This window comes from Mustela nivalis (assembly GCF_964662115.1).
Source record: "Mustela nivalis genome assembly, chromosome: 6".
Taxonomy (NCBI): Eukaryota; Metazoa; Chordata; class Mammalia; order Carnivora; family Mustelidae; genus Mustela; species Mustela nivalis.
In genome coordinates, this window is record NC_139025.1 from 92,758,559 (window position 1) to 92,784,201 (window position 25,643).

Consider the following 25,643-nt stretch of genomic DNA (forward strand, 5'->3'; position numbering starts at 1 on the left):
ATTAATGCCTAAACAAGATCGACATTAAATACAGGCATTATGTTGTACAGCAGATCTCTAGAACTCACTCATCTTGCACAAATGTAACTTGATATTCATTGAACCCCAATTTCTCTCTCCTCAAATCTCCTGACAACCACCATTCTATTACCTGTTTCTATAAACTGAGATACCTCATGTAAGTGGAATCATGTAGTATCTGTCCTGTGATTTATTTCACTTAGCATGTCTTCCTCCATCCATGTTGGCACAAATGGTAAGATTTCTCACCCCCCCCCCCCCGACTAATAACACTTAAAAAAAAAATCCATTAGTCTGTCAGTGGACATTTGGGTTGCTTTGTCTTGGTTATTGTGAATAATGATGTATTAAACTACAATTTTGATGAGCGTAAATCTTGTGGTAAGTTCTTAACACATACACAAAAAAGGACGCAAGGAAACTTTGGAGATGATGGATCTGTTTATTGCTTTAATTGTGGTCATGGTGTCATGGTATCACAGATAAACATCTGTGTATATGTTGAAACCCATCTAATTGTGTGCATTAAATATGTACAGTTTTTATCATTTATACCTCAGTAAAGCTGTAAAAAAAAAATTAAAGCAAGCTTAAGATGATCTAGAAATTGTGTAATCACAATTCTTTTGGGCTAAGTTCTTGTAAGGAAAACTTCCCAGCAGTTACCTGTTATACAAGTCATAATATGCAGGGACAAGGTGGAAAGACAAAATGTCCTTGAAAGTTGTACCTTAACCCCCTGATGCCACCATTCTAAAAAAACAGTGGTGTGGGTGATAAGCTAATACAGAAGTGTGAATCTCATGTATCTAAATTAAAAATAAACAGGGTATACAAAACTCCCTACTAAACTTATTACTTAAATTTTGATTATAAAGGTTGGAGGGACTTACCAACAGCAGGACAAATAGCTTCCCTCTTCCACAGTCAGTCATCTAGTAAATAGTAACATGGACTATGTAAAGAAAAAAATTTTTAAATGTTTAGTATAGTACCTTGGGCACTTGTGAAACTGCTTAAATCTCACTCTTCCTAAAAGTATAAATTGAGAACTAAAGTTTTCAAAGTCTTTGCCAATAGCGTGGTTTTAGAATTTTAGTACATTTAGTAGTTTATAACAACTCTCTGACAGCGACTGTACCTAAACTTTGTGCTTAAGATCAATAAGCATATAGCAAGTATCTATTGATTATGGACAGCTTCGCTACCTCAACCAGTTGACATATTATTACCTACTGGGTATCTGGTAGCTTATGCCTCTGTTTTGCAGGAAACCTTGACCTGCAGTAAATAGAGAACTTTAGGCATTGCCTCAATCATACCTGTTAGCATTCATTGGGACTTAAACCACCTCCTTAATTTTCAAATAAGTTTTGGGAAACTTAACTTGAAATGTAACTTTTAGAGAGCTGCATAATTAGACTAACAGGAGAAATTTCGATTAGCCTAATTTGAAAAAGGAAAAAAAATCCATAGATTAAACTTTAATTTTGAGGCTGTTTTTTAAATGAAACTCATATTAATGACTTAATTGTTAAATGTTAAACCTAGTGTTTCTTTGGTATCTGTAAACACTTGGCTATATACATATATTTCTAAACTATCAGTGTTAGAATTTACTCAGATCATTGCTAATAAATCCTACTAAGATGTTCTTGAAGAAGCTTTTCCTTGTATATAGTCAGCTGTCACTTTTTCTCTGAAAAGGCTGATCAAGAGATAAAAGTAGCAGACATGAAACTCACACCACAATACGACAAATGGAGTGTACCAGCTGCTACAAGCAGCTCACGGAGGCAGTGTATATTTTATAAATATCTTTTAATTGAAGTATTTGATTTCAAGGATATAATGCAGTTCCTCATATATCACACTAGTCAACAGCTGAATTAACATTTAGAAGAACTAAGTTTTGTCATTTAAACACAAAACTTGTAACTGAGTCCTTCCATGTCAACTTATATTTTCAAAGAATTATTAGGCCCCACTACCTTATAAAGATAACATAAAAAGAAAGTCAAGTTGTTTTCATTTAGTTCAAATTACAAAAGTATATCAAGGAAACTTAGTCCAAGAAATCCTTAAAAAGATAAACAGTGTAATACGATCCTAAAACATCAGCTATGGTTTTGAACACTATACCAAACACACATCAATGATCAGAATCACTATAGCTTTCATTATTTAATTCAAAACTTAGGTCAGCATTTAAATAATTATAGAAAATTACTTCAGATGAATAATTTTACCAAAGTACGAATTAATTATCATCAAAAACTTTTCAAGCAAACTTTTGCTATTTCATATTTTGAAGATTTGTAGAACAAAGTTATTATACACATTAGCTATTAAATTATATGTATATTAAATTATATAAACTATATGTAAATTAAACACACACATTTAATATACATATAAATATAATAATATACATATAATAATGTACATATAAATATAAATTATATGTATATTAAATATAATGTATATTAAATTATACATTAAATTATTACACTAAGGTAACAATAACATGGCCCTGGATCAATACCATCATTCTTAAAAGCCTAAAATGTTAGGTCTGTTTTGTTTCAATTGCTATATAGTTATCTTTAATTAATTTATCTTTAAAGTTTATGAGTAACAAAACAAACACAAAATATTTGAATATTTTAAAATTATTAATAGAAGGGTACTAACAATTTTCTGTTGATCTGTTTTACTGTTAATTGTCTTAATAAGTTCAAAGGAAACAAAACTGTACCTGGCTAGATCACTAATAACTTCACAAATAATATGGAGAATAAAATTTTATTGCTCTTCTTTAAAACAAACCTTTAAATAGATGTGAAAGCAAGCCAATGCAAAGTGTGACCTTAGAGTTGACAAAGACTAAGGAATTTTACCTGGTAGGTGGTATAAAAACACTAAGAAGCTATAGGAGAATTGAGTAAAAGTCATTAGTGCATCCATTTATAAGAAAATCCTCTTCCCTGGGGCTCCTGGGTGGTTCAGTCAGTTGAGTTGTTGGACTCTTGGTTTTAGTTCAGGTCATGATCTCACAGAGACTGAGCTCTGGTGTTGGGCTCCAGCAGTCAGCCGGTAGTCAGCTTGAGATTCTCGCTCTCCCTCTCTCTCTGCCCTCCCACATGCTGACAAGCGCGCACGCACACACACACACACACACTCTCTCTCTCTCTCTCTCTCAAATAAATAAATAAATCTTAAAAAAAAAGGAAAATTCTCCTCTCTTTATTCCATATGAAGATATAATCATCTTTATGATTACAGCATAATCCTATTCTAGGATTGAATAGGTTGATTCTAGGTATAAGAGAATATTCACATTTTTTATACACCTCAATGTGTGTGTATAGAATTACTTGTTTTACCTATCTCTGTTCCTCTTATTCACCATTAATTAATTTTTCTCCATTTCTAGCATTACATAACTTTCCTTCAGGACAGAATGCAATGATTACTTTTTAGTTAAGAATACAGAATCTGGGTCACTGGGTGGCTCAGTTGGTTAGGCATCTACCTTTGGCTGGGACATGATCCTGGGATCCTGGGATAGAGCTGAGCCAGGCTCTCTGCTCCGCAGGAAGTCTGCTTGTCCCTCTCCCTCCGCTCTCCCCATCACTTGTTCTCTATCTCTTCCTCAAATAAATAAAATCTTAAAAAAAAAAAAAGAATCTAATGAAATTTATTTAGGCAGAAGAGAAAATTATTCAGTTAGAAGCACTTCAATAGATGGAGTTTCTGGTGCTCGCCTCAGCAGCGCATATACTAGATAGACTTTCTGTAGAAAATATACTGACAGGTTATTAGGAATTCATTTATTCAGATAGGGTTGAACCCTAAAAATCAAATCTTAGTTTTATACTGACTTGATATTCAGAGTATTGCTTAACATTATCAGTTTCAGAAATAAAGGCTGACCTAATTAGAAAATTAGGTTTGATGGCTAGAATACACCAGAACACAAGTTGAAATTTTGTTCCTAATTACTTAAGATCATTTAAACACATCTACATGTTTCTTTTTCAAAATAGAAAAACTGCTTTTCCTCATATGCCCTCTTGCTAGCATTTAAAAAAAATTAGGTAATAAGTAGCAATTGCCAAAGAAAACAGAATCCTATAGTAAAAATGCTTCAAAAGTAATTCTCACTTTTTTTTTTTTTTGGCTACTTCCAATTTCACCAAAGAAATTAATAACTTCTCAGAATACATAGCTTTAATAGGCAAAAAGTTTTTCAGTCACCTTCAAGCTTTTCCAGTATATGGAAAGTAGGAAACAATATACCCAATATCAATATTAGAGTTTGAATCCATTTACATTAAAAATATCCATATACCTGGAAGAAAATCTGGAAGGAGAGAAACACATTGGCTCTTCCAGGTAGGTAAGATAATGGATAATTTTCTTTTTATTATTCTATTTTCAAAAATAAGTATAAACTACTTTTGTAATTTAAAAAAGAAACCTATGGGGGGGAAATCCCACTGTACCTCACATGACTCTCAATTATTTTAAGATAAAAGAAGAGAAACACAAGACATCAAAGAGATGCTCTAAATTTCAAGCAAATGCATGTGTTTTACACATTACATGAAAACACCTTCACTTTGCACTTTATAGATGGTCCTCTCTTACATGGATCTTGTGTGAAATGCAGAAACTATACAATAGAAAAGCAAACGTAACAACCTTTAAGAATCAAACAGGTTTTATCTGTTGTACCATGAACATTTACAAACCAACTTTCTAAAACAAAAAAAATGAGATAAGAAAACTGGGTATTTTTATTCTAAAATTACACATTTTAGCTGCTATCACAAACAGCTTTGGATTACTCAATTACTTCCTTGATGTATACCCAAAGAGGTCACATCCTCGCATTAATTTGTAAGAATCAATGCCTACTGCCTGCCAGGCTTTGTGCTTGGTACTGGATATGTGACAGAGAACATAGTCTCTGGCCCCATGAAGTTACCAATCTATCTGGAAAGAGAGATGAACAATTAGAAAACACATATATCGGTAGTGTTAGGAGAACAGGGTTAAGATAAGAGTGTGCAGCAAACACCTCTAACGGTTTTAAGAGGTGTTTAAACTGTGTTTAAGCTGAGACCTGAACATTAAGAAAATGATAAATGAGAACTTGGGGAAGAATGTTCAGGCAAACAAAACCATTTGCAAAGAATGTTTTCAGCATTTGCAGTTTTCCCAGAAACTAAAACAAGTTCATTCTAGCTGAAATATTGGAAGAAGGGAACAAGTGTGGTCAACACACAGTATGATTGTAAATCATACTGTTCACTTTAAGAGGCTTTAAGAGAAAATTTGTGCTTTATAGACCATTCTGGGGCAGCATGTGTGAAGGAGAGCATATAGAGATGCAGGACCAGTGCGAGACCAGTCTGGGGGCTGCTGAAATTAATGCAGACTAAGATAATGGCAGGAGAGGTAGAGAGATACAGAAAGATGAGAGAAATTGAGGAAGTCGCACCAAGGATTTGATGATTCAAAGGATGATTCAAAGTTCTGCAACTTGATAATTGCTGATATTAGGGCTATTCAGTGAGAATGGAAGCCCAGGACCTAAGCAGAATACCTCCTGTCCCTGGAGGGTTGGGGTGGGGGTAGGAGTGAGGGGTGAGTAGTGTTGATGGAGGGGAGTGGAGGTGGATAATGAAGTGAATTCTGGATATACTGAATTTAGTATGTCTATTAGATGTCCCGTTGGACGTTCCCGTAGCCACTGCATGTATAATTTATGAGCTAAGAGATTTAGGGCAAGATTTCTATTTCAGAATGATAAATGTACAGTTCAGTGTTTTCACAACCTTTAAAAAAATCCACTTCCATTTGATCTGCCAAGAAGTGACCTCCTCCTGTCCATCCCCAAAATGAGAACAATTAATGTAGATAATAAAGAAAGTCACAGGAATAAACATTTTTCAGGGAACTGGTAGTGAGAAGAGACCTTAAAATAAAACCTTGAACACCAACATCTAAGGGACAGGCAGAGAAGCCTTCAAAAGAAGAGACTGAAGGGACGCCTGGGTGGCTCAGTTGGTTGGGCAGCTGCCTTCGGCTCGGGTCATGATCCCAGTGTCCTGGGATTGAGTCCCGTATCGGGCTCCTTGCTCAGCAGGGAGCCTGCTTCTCCCTCTGCCTGCCACTCTGTCTGCCTGTGCTCACTCTCTCCCCTTCTCTCTCTCTGATAAATAAATAAAAAATCTTTAAAAAAAAAAAAAAAAAGAGAAGAGACTGAAAAGTGAGTTGGGTATCCCCTTTACTGATTTCCAATCTATTCGTAGTAGAGGAAATGGAATCTGGATGGGTAAAGGGAAAGACAGGGCTCTTCTAAAGCTTTTTGAAGCTTTAAAATCTGCCTAAAAGTATCAACCTTCATTTTTCCTGTTGTTGTTGAGGCTAAACTACAGTTTTACAGAAAGGAACTGGTGAGTGGACTGCAGGGCAAGTGAGGGGTGAATTAGGCCCTCACCTATTTAACTAAATTTATACAAAGGGAAAATGAAGTTTTTTTTTTCTCTTTCTTTTTAAATTAAAGTAGAAAAGTAAACGAATGCTAAAATTTTCCTCCTGACTTCAGGAAGGTGACATCTAATTGTAATCCGCTCCATGTTGCAGATTTGGTTGATAAATGCAACATAGTTAATTCTAGAAGCCAGTAATTCTGGCAATTCACTGTATTCCAGGACTACCACAACTTTTTCTTACCCTAGAAAATACTTAGATCAACTCTTCTTGGCTTTGGTATAAATTCAGTGTCACAACAGTCTTGGCCAGGTCCAAGACATTGTAAAAAAAATAAATAAATAAAGTGAAAAATCCTGGTTTAAATCCAAATGAAAATACAGAATACTATAAAGGATAAGAATCAATAGTAGTTCAAATACTTAGATCACCAACAAAATGGACAAATATATGAGGGTAGATTTTCACAACAGAATATCGTATCATCCTGGAAGCAAATGAACTAGAGCCATGTGTATTGACAGATATGAATCTTAAAAATATAATATTAATATAATATAATATAAAGCAAAACCCAGCAAATTACAGAAGAATGTGTAGTGGGACCCTATTTACATGAAAATTGTAAAACGCATAGGGGCATGACAAGGGATGTATTTAGAAGAGCAAGTCACCTTGCAGGAAGGAAATAATGGGACAGGGGAAGGTACACATGGGGTTTCAATTGTATCTGTGGTACTTTATTTAAGGTGGGTGATATTTGTTATATTATAAACAATACTTTAAAATTTTTGACCTATGTTACACTTGTTTTGAGATATACCTTGTATAATAATGGGCGTATATGTGGAAAAAAATCAATACTAGTTCAAGTGTATTTGGGGGCTGATCCACAGAACATTACACTGACTACAATATTTTAAATGTTATTTTAAGTACAATACTGGAAAATATACTTGTTATACTAGGTATACAATATGTAGTATTCTTATTGTTATACTTGATGCTGTTACTGAATTAATCAAGCTATCTTACAAATTAGAAGCATATAGTGTTTAGGGATGAATATTTTATTCTATATTCTTATTACAGAATAAAAAAGGAACAGGAATAGTGGGGAAAGTTTTATGACAATTTTCATAGTTAGAGTTAGAAATTAAGGGAGAATGAATAGGAGTGAATAAATACCTACCAACAATGTCCAGCAATATTATTTCCATTTGAAGTAAATCCAGAAAATAAAAGTTCATATTGAAAGATAAGTAGTGCTTCCAAATGGATCACTCCAGTTAAGTCAGTTGCTTGTGATTCTTTTTTTTTTTCCTTCTTTAAATCAACAAAGGTAACTGACATTACCATCTTGCTCTTAAGAAGAAAGATAACTGAGAATGATTGCTAAAATACTAACTTAATTTTTGCTTTTTCAAGTTCCTTGATTAATTTAAGTAATTTAAGTAACTATCTAAATGTTATTCCTATTATCAGCATTTAATAGCTAATAACCATTTCTCAAATCATCCATTAATATTAATTATATCCACAACTTGCCAAATACAGAAATGTTCTAAGTTGGCCTATTTCAAAGGCCACAAATGTAGCTCTGAATCTAAATGACCATTTTTAAGATTAGGACATAACATGTATCAAGAATGTTCAAAGTCATTAAGATTTAATTCCTCAATAGTCCTTAGAGTTTAGTCCTGATATTAATGATTCCCCAAAGTGGATATAGGATTTAGATCCAAATCCTCACATCTCAGGATTCAAGTAAATAATCTGTGTCAATTACTTTTGAAATTACTGCCAAAAGATTAGTTTTAAAAACCATCTGATAATGCTTGCTTCCTTTTAACCTTTATTCTGATCATGACCACTCATTACAAAATCCATTCACTTTATCTCTAGCAGAAGCAAATTACTTGATTACTTGATTATAACCCTCTATTACCTCAATAAACTTCTCATCCCTAGACCTGCAAAGTTAGCAAAGTCAAGTACAGAATACCTAAGATGGTAGAAGAGGTAAAAAGGCATAGAGATGTTGGGTAGTCCCTCAGTTCTGGATACTGCTTAGCAGCGCAATATCAAATGAGCAATGACAGACAGCAACTATCCTAATCTAGGTCAGTACAACAGCCAAAATACTTTGTAAACTCTCTTTGGTTCTTTCTGGAGATCAAATCAACACTGTTCTGATTAAACAGCATGCGAGGAGCTTAAGAGCAACTGAAGTGTTTAACAATATTTACTTATCTAACATCTTTTACCAAAAAATTATACTAAAAATAATACTAATCATAACTCATAACTGAGAAACTACTAACATGAACTGGTACTAACATAAACTGCAAAGGCCAAGAACAGAAATTAGGAGTTGTGTGATACTGAATAGTATATGTGAACTGAAGACTCTGCTGCCTTGTATAGCACCAAGTATACTTTCCTTTAATAAACCCAAACTTAGGCACAAGAACTCAGTGTTAATAGGATTTCACCTTTTCTTACTATGTTTTATTTGTATTTGTACCTAATTTTTACTGAAACTTAATTTATTGAAATTTAATTTTTAAAAGATACTATTTAGAAAATGGTCTTACCCAGAGAAAATTATAGTGACACATATTTTAGATATGACATTATTATGCTTAATTTAAGTATTAGATTAAAAGTCTATAGTATCACATATACCAATTATTTAAGCTGTCTTTCCATTTGAGATGAAAAGCTTATGCTAAGCTATACTCCTCACCTACCCTGTGACTAAGAGCTGAATTGCGAGATATATACCTACAAGAAATGGCAATCTGTAGCTATGAAGAGTTCTGTGTAAGTGTGTAAAGTTAAGGGACCTATAAAAGGATTTAACTCCCATCCTTAGCCGCATTAGCACCATGCTCCAACTGAGTTAACTGGTTCAAAGTGTTAGATAAGACAGTGATAACTACAGAAATAGGAACAAAGAAAGGTTCTATTTCATCATCTTAAGGTTTCACAGAGATGACGCAGGTTTACTATTCAAATTCCCACCTTCTGAAAAACAACTTCTTAAATAACTCTCAAATCACAGAAATGCAGTAATCTTAAATTATTCTAAAGACTTAAGAAAAGAACCAATGATTAAAATTGATGTTCGCTGTGAGGAATACATAGCTATATAAAATATAGCTACACAAAAAACAGAACTCAGTGAAAGATAACATTTTTAAAGCAAAAAAGTTGCTTGTGATTCACATCAGTAGTGGCTAACTGGATACATGCTAAAATAAAGATTTACATTCAAGTGCTTGTAAGATTTCTGGAAACAAATTCAATTACTAAAAATCTTTACTCAGATGCCTCTCAGAGTTATAAAGATGAGATGATGCACAAACCATCAACAGTGGTATTTTGAATCTCTATCACTTTTAAGGTAAGATATGCAGCTGTTAAGACATTCCAGAAGTGGGTTCATTGACACTAAGAATGGTATTAAAAAAAAGACCTCAGACAGTCTGCTGGCATTTCATATCAACCATTGGAGGAGGTAGTAATGTAAAGTGTTGGAATTTAGAACACAAGGTCAGCACTAACTGTAAACAGTTCTAAAGCATTGTATGTAATTCTTTAAAACACAAGTAGTGAAAAAGAATTAGAACTGATACAAAAGCAGAATTTAAAAAAGCAAAAAATAGAAATATTTAGTGAATTTACTCAAATGAAGAAAGCTTAAATGATACAGAACTGAAAATATTAGGATTCCATATACAATAAAAAGTGAATATAAATTAGCCAACTCCATGGACATTTCTAGTTAAGCATTCATAGGAATACATATTCACCTTTTTCTTTTCTATAGTGATAACACATACATACATGACAGAATGATTCTGGCAAAAAGAAAAATCAGAGATACTAAAAATATTCTCAAGTTTTAAAAATGGTATGGAATAGTTTTAACAACAACATTTTACATGAGTGGAAACCCCTGATTTAATTCCATGATCTTATCATGCCAGAAGCATGGTTGGTTTTAATTTTTTTTAAACAGATATTGGTAACATATGCATTGGCTTATTAATAATTAAGGCATTTTGTATACACAGTATCTTAGTGTGGACAAATATTTAGTATTGATTATTTGCTATGACATTTTAAACTTGCAAAGTCTTTTCAAAATAAGAAAATAGCTGCACACATTTAAGTGTTTTTTTATAAAACACAATCTTCACAAAAGTCACGATGATTGGTTTTTGTGATTCCTAGTAATAAGTCCTGTCTTCTTTCTGACATAGTATAAATTATATTCTTATGCAGGACTGCATTAAGACCCAGTGGTTCTTAAACAATGTTACCAAATAACCATATAAATCCCAAATGCAGCAAAGACGAACAATCTTCATAGTGCATTTTCACCTCCTTGAAGTTGAAGCTGCTCCTTTTGGATATCTTTCCACTTCAATGTGAAGTAGATTGCTAGGGTTTCATTAGTGGTTTCGTATGTGGCTTTTTAAAGTAAAAAAAAAAAACAAAAAACAAAAAACGTTTTGATCTCTTCCACAGTTCACAGTTCTCAGGTGAGACTTTCTTTCTTTTTTTTTTTTTTTTTGGAAATCTGGGGACGTTTTGAGTAATCAAATGCTCTTTAGTAGATGAAGTCTCTCAATGCAACTGTAATAAATAAGCATCTACATCCTTAGAAAACAAGACAAAAAACACTTCATTAGCTGGTACAGTAAATACATACATGCACACTCCATTTTCTTCTCCCTTTTTATCACTTAATTTGCTTTAGCTTCCTTATGATCTTCTGAGAGTAAAAAATGTGTCGTACTAAACTTTTTTTTTTTTTTAAGATTTTTTCTTTATTTATCTGACAGAGATCACAAGTAGGCAGAGAGGCAGGCAGAGAGAGAGGAGGAAGCAGGCTCCCTGCAGCGCAGAGAGCCCGATGTGGGGCTCGATCCCAGGACCCGGGGATCACGACCCGAGCTGAAGGCAGAGGCTTAACCCACTGAGCCACCCAGGTGCCCCTCGTACTAAACTTTTTTAGCTGCGTTTAGCATGGTGTCTAGCAGATGGCACATGCTCAATAAATGTTTGTTAGGTGCTGAGTGAATATTCTGGTTCCTGTGATCAAACAACTCTGCTTTTATAGCTAAGAAAAATCATTAAATCATTCCCAGCAATTCCTTCAGTGCTATATACACTCTAGCCCAGCCTTTCTGATTTCTACCCTGGAAAAATTGCAATTGAGGGCTTAACACTGTAAAAGAGGTTTAATCATAATTTAAGAAACTTCACAGAACTTTTAAAGATTTTATTTTATTTTTTTATTTATTTGACAGAGAGAGATCAGAAGCAGGCAGAGAGGCAGGCAGAGAGAGAGAGAAAGAAGCAGGCTCCCGGCCGAGCAGAGAGCCCGATGCGGGGCTCGATCCCAGGACCCCGGGATCATGACCTGAGCCGAAGGCAGCGGCTTAACCCACTGAGCCACCCAGGCGCCCCTTCACAGAACTTTTAAAATCACTCAATACCATCTTCAATAAATATGGCATCTAGAGTCATAATCAAAATAAAGTTTCTCTTTATAAAATATTATAATTGAAAGCAAATTTCTAAGGAGACAATGTATTTTCAATACTACTAACAAGAATGCATGGTACCTCCAGAACAAGGTGATATATAATACATACTCTATATTCATTTTCTATCAACTTTTACTTCATTTCCCCCTCATTATTGAAAGAACAACTAAAACGACAACAAAAAACTGGGAAATTGATATTTGTTTATAAGATTTTAATCATTAAGAATTCTACAGAGTAAAATTATATAAGTGGTCACATACTTGTTTGATACATCATTTTTGCTTCTTTTCTTGAAGGTATCCAAGGAGAATTTCACAACTAAGTCCACAATACAATACCTCTTACTTAGAATACTGTATATTTTAAACTAAAGAATGCTTGTGTATTTCTGATTAATGACCATTTATGATAGCAGTATGCCCAGTAAAAGGGTGTAAATATTTTTTAATAGTGATTTTTTCCCTCTGCAATTATATTTAAACTACCAATGTTTTCTGGAGTTTAAATATTAAAATCCAAACTAGCAATATATCTTTTCCTTGAAGAGCTAAGAAAATAAATAAAGAACAATGTCAAATTCATACTGTGATCTGAATATTTACTGTCCCAAAAGCATGACATTAGCAAAAGCCAAGTGAAAAATAATATCCTGAAAGCATTTGTTACATTCCTCACCCCTTGCTTTCCGAGTGTCACTCTTTTTGGATGCCTTCTTAACCTTATCTCTAATTGGAGCTAGTTCATTAAATTCCCTCTAGCACATCAGTTCCACAGTTGCATCTGAAACACATTCAATGGCTAATTCCTGTGTTCCTTGCCAAAATCATATTCATATCCAGAGGACCTTAAACATTTGTAAATATGAAACTGATTTTAGGTTTTATTAGAATAGTACTGTATTGGACATTTGAAAGACTTCATGTATAAATGCATAATACTAATATATTATTTCTAATATTCAATTAAGCTTAAATAGATATTTTAAGCATTACTTTTTAAGTTAACTTTTTACCTTGGCTATATTACCAGTATATCCCGGAACCAAAGTAAGATGGTTTTCTTGTTCCCATAATCCACTTAATTGTTGTTTTAAAATCTGAATATTTCTATGAGAAAAGAAAAAAGAATGCAAATATAAGAACATGGACTTTGTAAATAGCACTTAATGAACACAGTTTTAAATTTTCAAGTATTTATCAGGAGAAATTGTATCATTTGAAATGAAGCAACTTTTTAAAATACTACTTGTCAATCACGGAAATTAAAGATTACATATTTGTTAAAGTAGGCAAGAAAACTAGGCATTTGGAGCAGCATTTGGACAACCTGGTCTTGGGTATGAAGTGGGAAATTTTTGAGAGCCTAGAGTGAAAATTTTTAAGACCCTGGGAGATATTTTTTTGAAGCTTCATGATAATCTGATTCATCTGGTAGAATACCCACATATTTTCACATCAAGGCAATATTCAAAGTATGATGATTATAGTATAATTTTTAGAATTATGATCATCCACATTGGATTCTCAGGTTAAGGTTTACGTAGTCAAAAGACCTATAGGATACAGGATGCTTCCATCCCTGTGCCTCAATACTTAACCCACCAAAAGCCATCTCTTTTTTTTTTCCCTTACTCATTATAACAGGTACGAGGGTTAAACCACTGTTGTGCTTTTTCGTCCTAAAACGAAGTATAAGATTCTGCCAGAAAAAGAGATAGAGGGGGTTACTGGACTCTGAAATTAAAATTCCATATGTAATTTTGATATGTGAACACTATTTCAATTTAATATTTCTCTGAAAATAAAGAAAATAAATTTTTATTTAATGATGATCATGGAACAGAATTATAACCTAGCTTAATCAAACCACTTTCCTGAAAAAAATATTTTATTAGACTGAGTTTATTTTTAAAGATATACTCACCCATCATTTATAATTTCTGTTTTGGATGACAGTTCAGACCACCACCTTTTTATGACTGCTTGAAGCCAGTTTAAACCAACTATTATATATCTGAAATGACATTTTGTTATTCAAGTGTTTTTACCCAAAAGCCTTTACAAAAAAGACACACTCTGCCCCCACCTCAAAAAGCACATATTCACACTGATTTTTCCCATTTTGGTACTTTAAAAAGCTGTAGTTTATTTAAGTTGTTTATAGATGCTTTTGTAATTACTCTTTAATCAGTTCATCTCCTTTTCTTAATTGGGCTATATGCTCCTAGGAAACAGAAACCATGCATGTCTCGTGACAGGCACTCACAAGCAACAAAATCAAGGACGTTGAAAGAGTAAAATGAATTGAGAGCCACATTAGCACTTACTCTTCAAACTTGCTTTTAAGTAGGGACTTTACTAGAGGCAACAAATCTACACAGCAGCCAAGTGAGATGTATTGTTTTTCTTCCTGTAAACTAAAATAAAAACTAAGTTGTAAAAATAAGAACAAGTCATTTGTCCTTCTTTAAACTTACTTTTTTTTCTGAAAATATTTTTACCTATTGGTGAGCACAGGAAGGCAATCCACAACAACTCCAAGGTCTTCTATCCTGTGGGTACAAAACTGCTTAGAGTGCTGATTTCCTTATTTATAACCTTCACACTGCTTTTGAGAAATTTACTCATTCAGCAAATAATCTGAGTCTCTATGATGAGCCAGGTGCTGGGGATGCAGCAGTAAACAAAGAGACAGTACTTGTATTTCAGAGTGTATGTGGGGATCTGGTGTGGAAGAAGGCAGAGACAGATAACAAGTAAAATATACAGAGCAAGTTGATGGTAGTAAGTGGTATGGAAAAAAATAAAACAGGAGAGACAGGGAGTGAAGAAATAAGTATTTTTAAACAAGGTGGTCAGGGAAGGCCTCATTAAGGTAATATTAGAAAACTGGGATGCCTGGTTGGCTCAGGTTAAGCATCTGACTCTAGATTTTGGCTCAGATCATGATTTCAGGAACATGAGATCTAGCCGCGTGTGGGGCTCTGAGCAAAGAGCATGCTCAAAGACTCTTTCCCTCCCCCTCTGCCTGCTTGCCACCTCCACTCCCCATGCTCCCTACCTGCTCTCTCTCTCAAGGGGGAGAAAAAGAGATGATGTTTGAGAAGAGACCTGAATATACTGAGGAAAGCCATGCTTAAAATTTTGACTCAAAGGGGATTTTTAAAAGGTTATTTCTCCCAAACTGGTATCTCTTAGTTTTACTTTTGTTCAATATGATGAAAGAGATGGTTTTCTGAATTTTGGCTACTCATAGACTGGTGATAAATGTATTTTAAACTATATTGTTGCAAAACAAACAAACAAACAAACAAACTATATTGTTGCTATTTAAGCTAAATGAAGGAAGTTTAGAATTTTAGCTGGTACACAAAAAAGAAGAGGCACTTCAACATAAAACATGGAAATTACTTAACTGAACAAAAGCATAAAAGGTCACACTTACCTCACCAAATAAGCTACAAGTTCACTTATACTTCTCTTTCTCCAGAATGTTAAAGCTACATTCAATCTCAAATTCCTGCTGAACAAAACCTGTGCCATTGTTTCATGGTCCTGAGAAACCTGAAAGGCAGTAATCTACTTTGTTAAAAAACACACTGAAACATGACATGAAACCATTTTTTTCCAATTAAATTATTCTGATAGACATGTTTTAAAATTATGCAGAGGTGACTCCTTTTACTGACCCCAAAAAAGGAATGTTGCAGCTGAACATAGTAAACAAATGATCTGAATAAATTTTAGGACATGTTTATTTATTTATTTTAAAAAATATTTTATTTATTTATTTGATGGAGAGAAATAGCAAGAGCAGGAACACAAACAGGGTAGTGGGAGAGGGAAAACAGGCTTCCCGATGGGCAGGGAGCCTCATGTAGGGTTCAGTCCCACAACCCTGGGATCATGACCTGAGCTGAAGGCAGACGTTTAAAGACTGAGCCACCCAGGCACCCAGGACTTGTTTACTTTGTTTGTTTGTTTAAAGATTATTTATTTATCTGACAGGGAGAGAGAGACAACAAGAGCAGGAACACAAGCAGGGGGAGTGGGAGAGAGAGAAGCAGGCTTCCCGCTGAGCAGAGAGCCCAATGTGGGACTCTATCCCAAGACCTCGGGATCATGACCTGCGCAGAAGGCAGATGCTTAACCAACGACCCACCCAGGTCCCCAGCATTTGTTTATTTTTTTATCAGTACTTTTTATTTGTTACCATTTTCTTTTAAAATCTCAATAATTTGTAAAATAAATTATTTGTAACTCACCTACACACCTAGGATTTAATTTATTTTCTGGATTAAAGGCAAAGGTAAATATATACTGAATAACATGGGAAGGGAACCACAAAAATTCAGTTCTTTGACCAGTATTTAAATTCATTCAGTCATTTTTTAATATAATAAGGTAATATGTTCCTATTCTAAAAAGCTCAAATAGCACAGAACTGTATCAAAGAAAAAGTGAATAATCTCTATCTGCCCAGATAAAATCTAGTAATACTTCTCAGAAGTAATCAAAGTTAACAGACTGGTATGCATCCTTCCAAATTATTCCTAGACAGATAAATTATAGATACAAAATTAAAATATTATAATAGCTGTGTTTTTTAAAACCTTATTTTTCACTTATATATTATAAAGACTTTAATGTCAAAGCATAGATCAACCTCATAATTAAAAAAATAATTATATAGTCTCCAGTTGTTATATACTAAAATTTATTTATATTATTGTGTTTTTTCCCTATTAAAACTATGCATCAGTGAACATCATTATGTATGTAAATATGTACACTTATACATACATTTTGGTAAGATTAATTTTAGCACCAGAACAACTAGATCCATTTTTAAAAATAAGAGACTAAGGTATAATTCACATACCATAAAACTTAACCACTTAAAATGTATAATTTAGTAGTTTTTAGTGTATCTGTGGATTGTACAACCATCACCACAATCAATTTTAAAATCAACATTTTCATCACCCTTAAGAGAAACCCTGAACTCCATTCTCCCTTCTTTCCAGCCCCTGGCAACCATTAATCTACTTTTTGTCTCTATGAATTTACCTAGTCTGGACAGTTCATATAAACTGAATTATCCAATATGTGGCTTTTTTGATGTGGCTTCTTTCATACAGCATAATGTTTTCAAGGTTTATACATAGTGTAGCATATACTGGTATTGTACTCCTTTATAATGCCCAAATAATATTCCACTGTATGAATATATGACATTTTATTTATCCATATATCAGATGAAGGACATTTGGAATGTTTCCACTTTGGGCTATTATGAATGTTATGAACATCTGTTTATAAGTGTTTGTGTGGACATATGTTTTCATTTCTCTTGGGTATATATATACATAGGCATAGAACTGTTGGGTCAAAAGGTTATGAGTATTTGAATTTTGACAAGATAATGTTACCATTTTTAGATTTAGGTTTTTAGAGCAGAAACTAGTGAGTCAGTAAAAAAGGTATGAAATAACAAAAGATAAGGAGCTCCTGGGTGGCACAGTTGGTTAAGCAACCAACTCTTGGTTTTGGCTCAGGTTACGATATCGGGATTGTGAGATCAAGCCCTGTGTTGGGCTACACAGCACAGAGTCTGCTTAAGACTCTCTCCCTCTGTTCTTCCCACTGCACGCACATGAGCCCTCTCTCTCAAAATACACAAATCTTAAAAAAAAAAAAAATCAATAAACTTATTAATTGCCTTGTTAGGGAAGGTTTGTGCAAGTGCAAAGTAATCAAAATGAGAGCAAGTAAAAGGGGGACCTTGAAAAAAATGACTCACCATGGCACTAATTCAAATGTACAGCTGAGGCTTTTTTTGTTTGTTTTAAAGGTATTTGCACTCAGAATGTTTATTCCCTCAATTCAACTGAAAAACCAACTTAGGTCCCAATCTAGGCCAGATTTCTGGGTTATATAATCGTATGTTCTTTTTCTTCGGAGTATGTAGTTTCTTTGATTATTTGATTAGTGTTGGGCCTTGTCACTTCTCTAACTACATTAAAGTAGGAGCACTGCCCGTTTTTCATCTACCAATGTAATTCCTCAGAGCATGCAGAATGCATTACAGAGTTGGAAGCCCTCAAAATGTATTTGTGAATGAATAAGCATGACAGTGATTCTCTTTAACACTAAGTCTGGTTACCATCCTATTCTCTAGGGTCCATGTTAATTCACTATTAAATCAAATAGTCCCTGGTTCCTTTTTTTTTTTTTTAATTTTATTTATTTACTTTAGAGAGAGAGAGCAAGCATACACATACACAAAGGGAAGGGGGGAAGGGAAGAAGGGGGAAGGAGAGGAAACGGGAAGAGAATCCCAAGCAGACTCCACCCTGAGCCTGCAGCCCTACCCACGACTCAATCTTATGACCCTGAGATCGCGACCTGAGTGGAAACAAAAAGCCAGACACTTAAGTGACTGAGCCACCCAGTGCCCCCCTACTTCCCTTCTTCTCACAGATTCTATATGCATTTCCTTCACTTCACCTGGAATTACTTCCTATTACTCCAGGATATTATTTTTACAAGTACGAACATATTCACTGGCAAATACAACTTTTTTTTTGCATCATTTTATTATGGTTTTACTTAATAACATTTAAATTTCCATCTTTCTTTCATCTTACTCATAATTATTATCCTAAACGTGATGCTCACTTTCATTCACCTATGCACTATGAACATTTTAATTAAAACCAATTTGCAGTGGGGGGGTGTGTGTGCCTGGGTGGCTCAGTTGTTAAGCATCTGCCTTCAGCTCAGGTAATGATCCCAGGGTCCTGAGATCAAGTGCCACAAGAGGCTCCCTGCTTGGCAGGAAGCCTGCTTCTCCTTCTCCCACTCCCCCTGCTTGAGTTCCCTCTTTCACTGTGTCTCTTTCTGGCAAATAAATAAATAAAATCTTTAAAAAAATGTATTTTTTTCCCCTGGGGTGCCTGGGCGGCTCAAGGTGATTAAGCTTTAGACTCTTGTTTTCTGCTCAGGTCATGATCTCAGTTCGTGACATGGAGCCCTGTGTGGGGCTCAGCACTCAGCCAGGAATCCACCTGAGATTCTCTCTCTTCCTCTCCCTTCGTCCCTCCCTCATTTGTACATGTGCACTCTCTTAATAAATAAATCTTTAAAAAAATATTTTTCTGCTTGTATGCCATAGAAAATGTTTTTCAAGCTGTCATGCCAGATAGAAACAATACTAGGTTCAGCAAATCATAGTAAAAGAAATTAACATTATGTATCCATCAAAAAATTGTAGAAGGATTATTTAATTACATGGAAAAAATCCAAATTTATTAAACATAAAAATCAAGTAATCAAGTAACATGTACAATATGAAGAGAAAAGATATGTCAAAGTTTTAATACTGTTATTTCCAAATGCTGAGATTATGAATAATTTTTTCCTTTGGGTTCATTTTCTACAACATATATAATAAATCTGTAATAATAATTATTATAAACTCATGTTTCTAAACTATTCCTTCAAATGATCATTTTTTAAAAATATTTTGAGGTTTTATATCATAAAACTCTCCAACTGAAAGTATGTAATACGATTTCTAATAAATTTACAGAATTATACAACCGTCATTACAATCCAGTTTTAGAGTATTTCTTTCAAACCTGCCCACTCCCCAAATTCCCTTGAGCCTGTTCGAACAACTAATTTCACCTGAGCTAGAAGAGCAGCAAACCTTAGCAGGTTTGCCTGAACAAAGTTTCCAATGGCAATTCCGAGAGCCAAGAAAATCGTTTGTTCCTGGATAACTGGCTTTGGTGGTCTACTTTTTAGTGCAGATTTCTTATTTTCCTTTCCTTTAAATTTCTGCTGGCCAACTTGCCATTCTGAATATTTATAGCAGCTTGTCAACCATTTCATTCCATCTCAGATATCACTAACTCAGTGAAATGGAGTAACTACTGATTCAAATTTGGTTAATCTAGAAAACTGTCTCAGGGAATTAGAATCACTTAGTCTGAATTCAACAGGAAATGAATGACTCTGCTAGCAGAATATGACAAAAAAGCGAGTAGTATAACAGGATTAAAATTAAGCTCATTTAGGGGCGCCTGGGTGGCTCAGTGGATTAAGCCGCTGCCTTCGGCTCAGGTCATGATCTCAGTGTCCTGGGATCGAGCCCCGCATCGGGCTCTTTGCTCAGCGGGAGCCTGCTTCTCTCTCTCTCTGCCTGACTCTCCGCCTACTTGTGATTTCTCTCTCTGTCAAATAAATAAATAAATAATCTTTAAAAAAAAAAAATTAAGTTCATTTAAATTACTTACCTCAGAAAAAAACCCACTATATTTTGATGATGGGCTTTCTGTCTGTGAAGAACCAGAATCACTGGAGTTAATCAAATATGTTCGACTATCATGGCGTAATTTTTCAGGCAGGTGACCTGCACAAGCCAGTTCATTTTCTTTATTTGCCATGTCACAGCCCCCACTTCTAGGGGACTGTTTTTTTCTGTAACAAGGATTTGGAAAAGGATGATGCACTTTCTTTCTGCGATAGATCACCTTACGTAGTTTATCTGGGCTTTTCACAGCTTGTCCAACTGTTCTGTAAGAAGAATTGATTTGCTTAAATGAAAAAGAACTACATGAAAACCTTTACAACTTTTTAAGCAGAAAGATTTAATAGGCCACATTTTGTGATCACAATCCATTAAAATTAGAAGTAAATTAAATTTTAAAAATGTTAACTCTTAGATCAGAGAGGAAAATAAAAAGGAAAAAATTACAAATCATCTGGATACTTTATACTAAACTAAACCAAGAAGCATAATAACTAGGTTTTTTAAAAAATGAAATATATTTGAATTGTGCAAATATGAGTATACATATATGTTTTAGAGATTTTTTTGTTTTTTCATTTGAAAGAGAAAAAGAGAGGGAGCAAGAGCACGAGTAGAGGGAAGGCTTGAGGGAGAGGAAGAAGCAGATTCACCACTAAGCAGGGTGCTTGCTGCAGGCTTGATCCCAGGACCCCAGGATTATGCCTGAGCCCAAGGCAAATGCTTGACTGAGCCACCCAGGTGTCCCAAGAATACTTATTTTGATTAAACTTAAGTATATTTAATTTGTTTACAGAAGATAAAACACAACAGAGCAAACCTCACAGTTTCATATGGTGATTCTCAAATGTTTTGGCCTCAGGATACCTTGTAACTCTTAAAAATTGAGGTTTCAAAAGAATATTTTTATGTGGGCAATATCTACTGATATTTACTGTATCACTCAAGAAACTTACTGATTCTTTTAAGAAATAATAACCTTATTACATAATAACATAGAATATTTTGCCAAAAAAACCCTGTTTTCCAAAATAAAATATAGTAAGAAGAATGGCACCGTTTTTTACATTTGTACAAAATCTCTAATATTTAATTAAGACAGCTTGATTCTCATATCTGCTTCTGCAGTCAATCCACTAACAAATATGTAGCCCCTGGAAAACTCTATTTGTAAGAGTGAAAATGAGGAAAGTGAATTAATGTTATTGTTATGAATATTGTCTTGACCTCCTAACTACCTGAAAGGGAACCCCACTGTCTCCGATCCATTTTAAGAACAAGTAGTTTAGTAGAAAGTGCTTTTAGAGTTTAAAAGATCTGGGACTGAATGCCATTTTTACCACTATCTAGCTGTATGACCCTGAACAAATCACAAATCTTTAGTTTTTCTCATCAACTATTAGGGACAATGATACCTTTCTACTAGGATTGTTGTAAGGATTAGAGAAATACTGATATGTTTTCCACTGTGACTGGCCCAATGGAATTATTTGACAATAAGTTACTTATAATAAAAGAGAAGACTTATTTTTTCCCACTCTTTTTCATTCTTACCTAACTTTCAATACTTCTGCTTCCCACAAACTTTAAAGAAGCCTTACCTAGAGGGGGTTGGGAGAAGGGGGGTGGGGTTATGGACATTGGGGAGGGTATGTGCTTTGGTGAGTGCTGTGAAGTGTGTAAACCTGGCGATTCACAGACCTGTACCCCTGGGGATAAAAATATATGTTTATAAAAAATTAAAAATTAAAAAAAAAAAAAAAAGAAGCCTTACCTATTTATGTATGCAGCCAACTGTTTTGGAGATTTCTTAACCTGAAAAATAAAACTAGATAGTTAACAGCATATTTAGGTTCTTCTGTGAAGCTATGTAAATTCTGTGACTGATATCAACAAATCTGAAATTCCATAGTTAAATTTTTCAGATTAAAGCAGCAGTTTCGGTCTGTAAACACCACTGTGCATAGGTATATTTGACAAACCAACATAACCATATTCCTATTTTCCATGCCACTAGTCATATATTTTACTTACATGATACTTAATAAGTGTTTTGACTTTTAATATCGTTTAAAAGAAATATCAGCATGAATGAGCCTTGCAAAGGTGAACAAAAGCACCTCTGAGAGTCCTCTTCAGAATTAAACTACAATATTCAAATGGTATCATATTAAAACAGCATACTGTCCATAAAGTCTTTAGAGTTTTTGGAATATAAAGTTTTCAATATTTCATTAATTCTACTTAATTCTGGGAGATTAAGCAAATTATCATCTTCCTACTATTTAAATAATTCAACCAAAACTATCTACAGACTTAACAGTTTAAACTATCTATGATGTACTGAATGACCAATGTCTCCTCAAAATTCACACTGAAATCCTAATGCCCAAAATGAATGATATTAGGAGGGGATTAGGTCATGAGGATGATGCCCTCATGAATAGGATTAGTGCCCTTATAAATGAGCCCCCAGGGAGCTCTTTGTCCCTTCTACCATGTGAGGACACAGCATACAAGACAGCCAACTATAAGCCAGGAAAGAGGCTCTAACCAGATAACCAAACTGGTTAGAGCTTTTATCTTGTACTTCTGCCCAGCCTCCAGAACTGTGAGAAACAAATTTCTTTTGTTTGTAAGTCACCCAGTCTGTCGTATTCTGCTGTAGCATGAAAAGAGTAAGATACTGTCTTATCCATTACCTAGAAGCCATGCACTTACCTCCTTCATGTTCTTATTAGTAAAATTAGAGATCCTTTTTCTAGGAAGATCAGTGGAATGATCCTCAATATTATTACAAAAGCCTCGTTTTTTAACATTGTGGGCTTCAGATGCCATAATCTCTTAAATACCTAAACAGCAAAACAAAAATAAGAAATGGAAAGTACAAAATGCAAAAGAGCCTGATCATTAACAGACAAAAATACAACACTATGTAAAAGAGGTTTATAAGTAAAGCAGAGAACATAGTTTTAATTTATACATGTTTTAAAACCTTAAACAGAAGAAACACAAGGCCGGGCATTGCAGAAAATTAGGCTCCTGTTCGCCCTCCTTATTTGCAATCAGTTAAAAATAATATGAGGTATTTTTTGCCAATGCAACATGTCAATCTCCCCATTATCTATGTCACTGGCCATATATTAAATTTAAATTTAGAGGTTATGAAGTCAGGTATAAATAGTATATATCAATGACACCCAAATGTATAGAAGCCTAGTTTTAGAATCAAATCACTGATTCCAATACAACTATAGCAGGGCGCCTGGGTGGCTCAGTGGGTTAAAGCCTCTGCCTTCAGCTCCAGTCAGGCTATCTGCTTGGCAGGGAGCCTGCTTCCCCCTCTCTCTCTGCCTGCCTCTCTGCCTACTTGTGATCTCTGTCTGTAAAATAAATAAATAAAATCTTAAAAAAATACAACTATAAGCAGCAGGTGAACAAAAATCAAACTAAATATATCTGACTAGTTTTATGCCTGATCCTTAAATTTTTCTTTCATTCTTGCAGTAAGGTCTCCAAAGCTTTCCTCTACCTTTGAAAAAACAATTCACCATTTCCCATTCGTTCAATTATCTCAAAGAAGGGAAAATAGATACTATTACTTCCTTTATATAACAATAAATTAGTGATTCCCCCACTTGGATTCAAGTTTCACACAGGAAATTTATTTCAGGACATGACCTGAACACAAGTTCCTCCCTCATTCCTTTTTAAAATGTTTACTGAGCATTCACTATATGCCAAGCCCCAGAATAATGAAGATGACAGACCAGAGATGCTCTTCCAAAGAATCGCTTGGGAAGCTTTTAGAAAATATATCCTCTGGCCCCTAACTTATACCTCAGCAGGGCTCTGGAGTGAAGCCCAAAGCAATTATATTTTTAAAAAGCTCCACAGCATTTCTGATGTACACTCTTAGAAGAAAATCTGCCTTAGAGAATTTTCCAAAAATACGCCCAAACATGAAAATTTGCAAATTTCAGGGTATTCTGAGATTTCCTGCCATTAATCCATGGGCATCCCTTCCAGCTGCACCCCCAGATTAAAAAACCTTTAGGATGAGACTTTTTAAGAAATAAATAATTGCAGTAATACAATAAACACTCCAATAGAGGGGCAGTCATGTGAATCAGCAAAGCTTCACTGAGCAGAGACTTAAAGGACAAATAGCACATTGACAAAATAGCATGTGCAGAACTGAAAGGCATGAAGCAACATGGCTTGTTTGGCAATCTCTTAAGAAGATGCATGTGACTGGAGCTTAGGCTGGAGGTGGACTGTAGCAGAATAAAAAGTGAAGCTGGAAAGACAGAAGCTGGGATCATAAAAGATCTTTTGCACAAGGTAAGCTTTTCTTTCTTAAAGAAAGGGGGACTTTTAATTAAAGATAATGGTCTAAACTTAAGCAGTTACTTCTACGCTTCCCTGAAACCTCATCACCATGACAGTAAAGGGTTTTTAAAGGCATAAAACCTATAAGGACAAAGAAGAAAAGATGAGTTGATGGCAGTAACGTTTTGGAAACTGCAAAGTAAAAGTGATAAATGATATTAGATCTGAGAAAAAGCCAAGTCCTAAATCAGCAATGAGGAAAGGTAAAAGCAGACTCCCCAAAGGTTCAGGACTTGGCAATATTGAAGACCTCAAGAAGTGGGGGGAAAATGTGGGCTTAAGAAGAAGGAGAATGGGGATGCCTGGGTGGCTCAGTTGGTTAAGCAGCTGCCTTCGGCTCAGGTCATGATCCCAGTGTCCTGGGATCAAGTCCCACATCAGGCTCCTTGCTCAGCAGGGAGCCTGCTTCTCCCTCTGTCTCTGCCTGCCGTTCTACCTGCCTGTGCTCGCTCTCTCTCCCTCTCCCTCTCTGACAAATAAATAAGATCTTAAAAAAAAAAAGAAGAAGAAGGAGAATGACTGAATATCCATTTAAGACAAAATTAGCTCCAATTTCACTTTCCCCATTCCAATAAATGTTGTATGGAAAATTTAAAACAAGAGTCCTTGAGATAGGAAACACCAGGCACAAATGAAGAAGAATATTGTCTAAAAGGGCATCAAGTGAAAGTTTACATACTACATGTTGAGATCTAAGCTTCTTTCTACCATTTGTCTCATGAAAGCTTGCAGCTAGCCTTATACACTCCAGGGAGAGAACAGAAGATCCTTTGGGAATTCTGATCAGACCCAGAAGAAAATACACATACATACACACATCTAAAAATACTGACATCAGTGATG

At 34.7% G+C, this 25,643-nt stretch overlaps 1 protein-coding gene across 3 annotated transcripts in view; it reads right to left on the reverse strand.

Moving 5' to 3' along the window:
* Positions 1-10,176: 10,176 nt before the first annotated feature.
* Positions 10,177-25,643, reverse strand: part of KATNBL1 (katanin regulatory subunit B1 like 1) — a 35,502-nt gene continuing 20,035 nt past the window's right edge. For all 3 annotated transcript variants that reach the window (XM_082736836.1, XM_082736838.1, XM_082736837.1), the window contains 9 exons: positions 23,130-23,260; positions 22,183-22,223; positions 20,395-20,674; positions 15,537-15,655; positions 14,593-14,643; positions 14,419-14,508; positions 14,016-14,105; positions 13,105-13,198; positions 10,177-11,196 (listed from right to left, as the gene is read on the reverse strand). In XM_082736836.1, the coding sequence (XP_082592962.1) occupies positions 11,164-11,196; positions 13,105-13,198; positions 14,016-14,105; positions 14,419-14,508; positions 14,593-14,643; positions 15,537-15,655; positions 20,395-20,674; positions 22,183-22,223; positions 23,130-23,246 (915 nt within the window). In that variant the 5' untranslated portion in view covers positions 23,247-23,260 and the 3' untranslated portion in view covers positions 10,177-11,163. The remainder of the gene's footprint in view (positions 11,197-13,104; positions 13,199-14,015; positions 14,106-14,418; positions 14,509-14,592; positions 14,644-15,536; positions 15,656-20,394; positions 20,675-22,182; positions 22,224-23,129; positions 23,261-25,643) is intronic.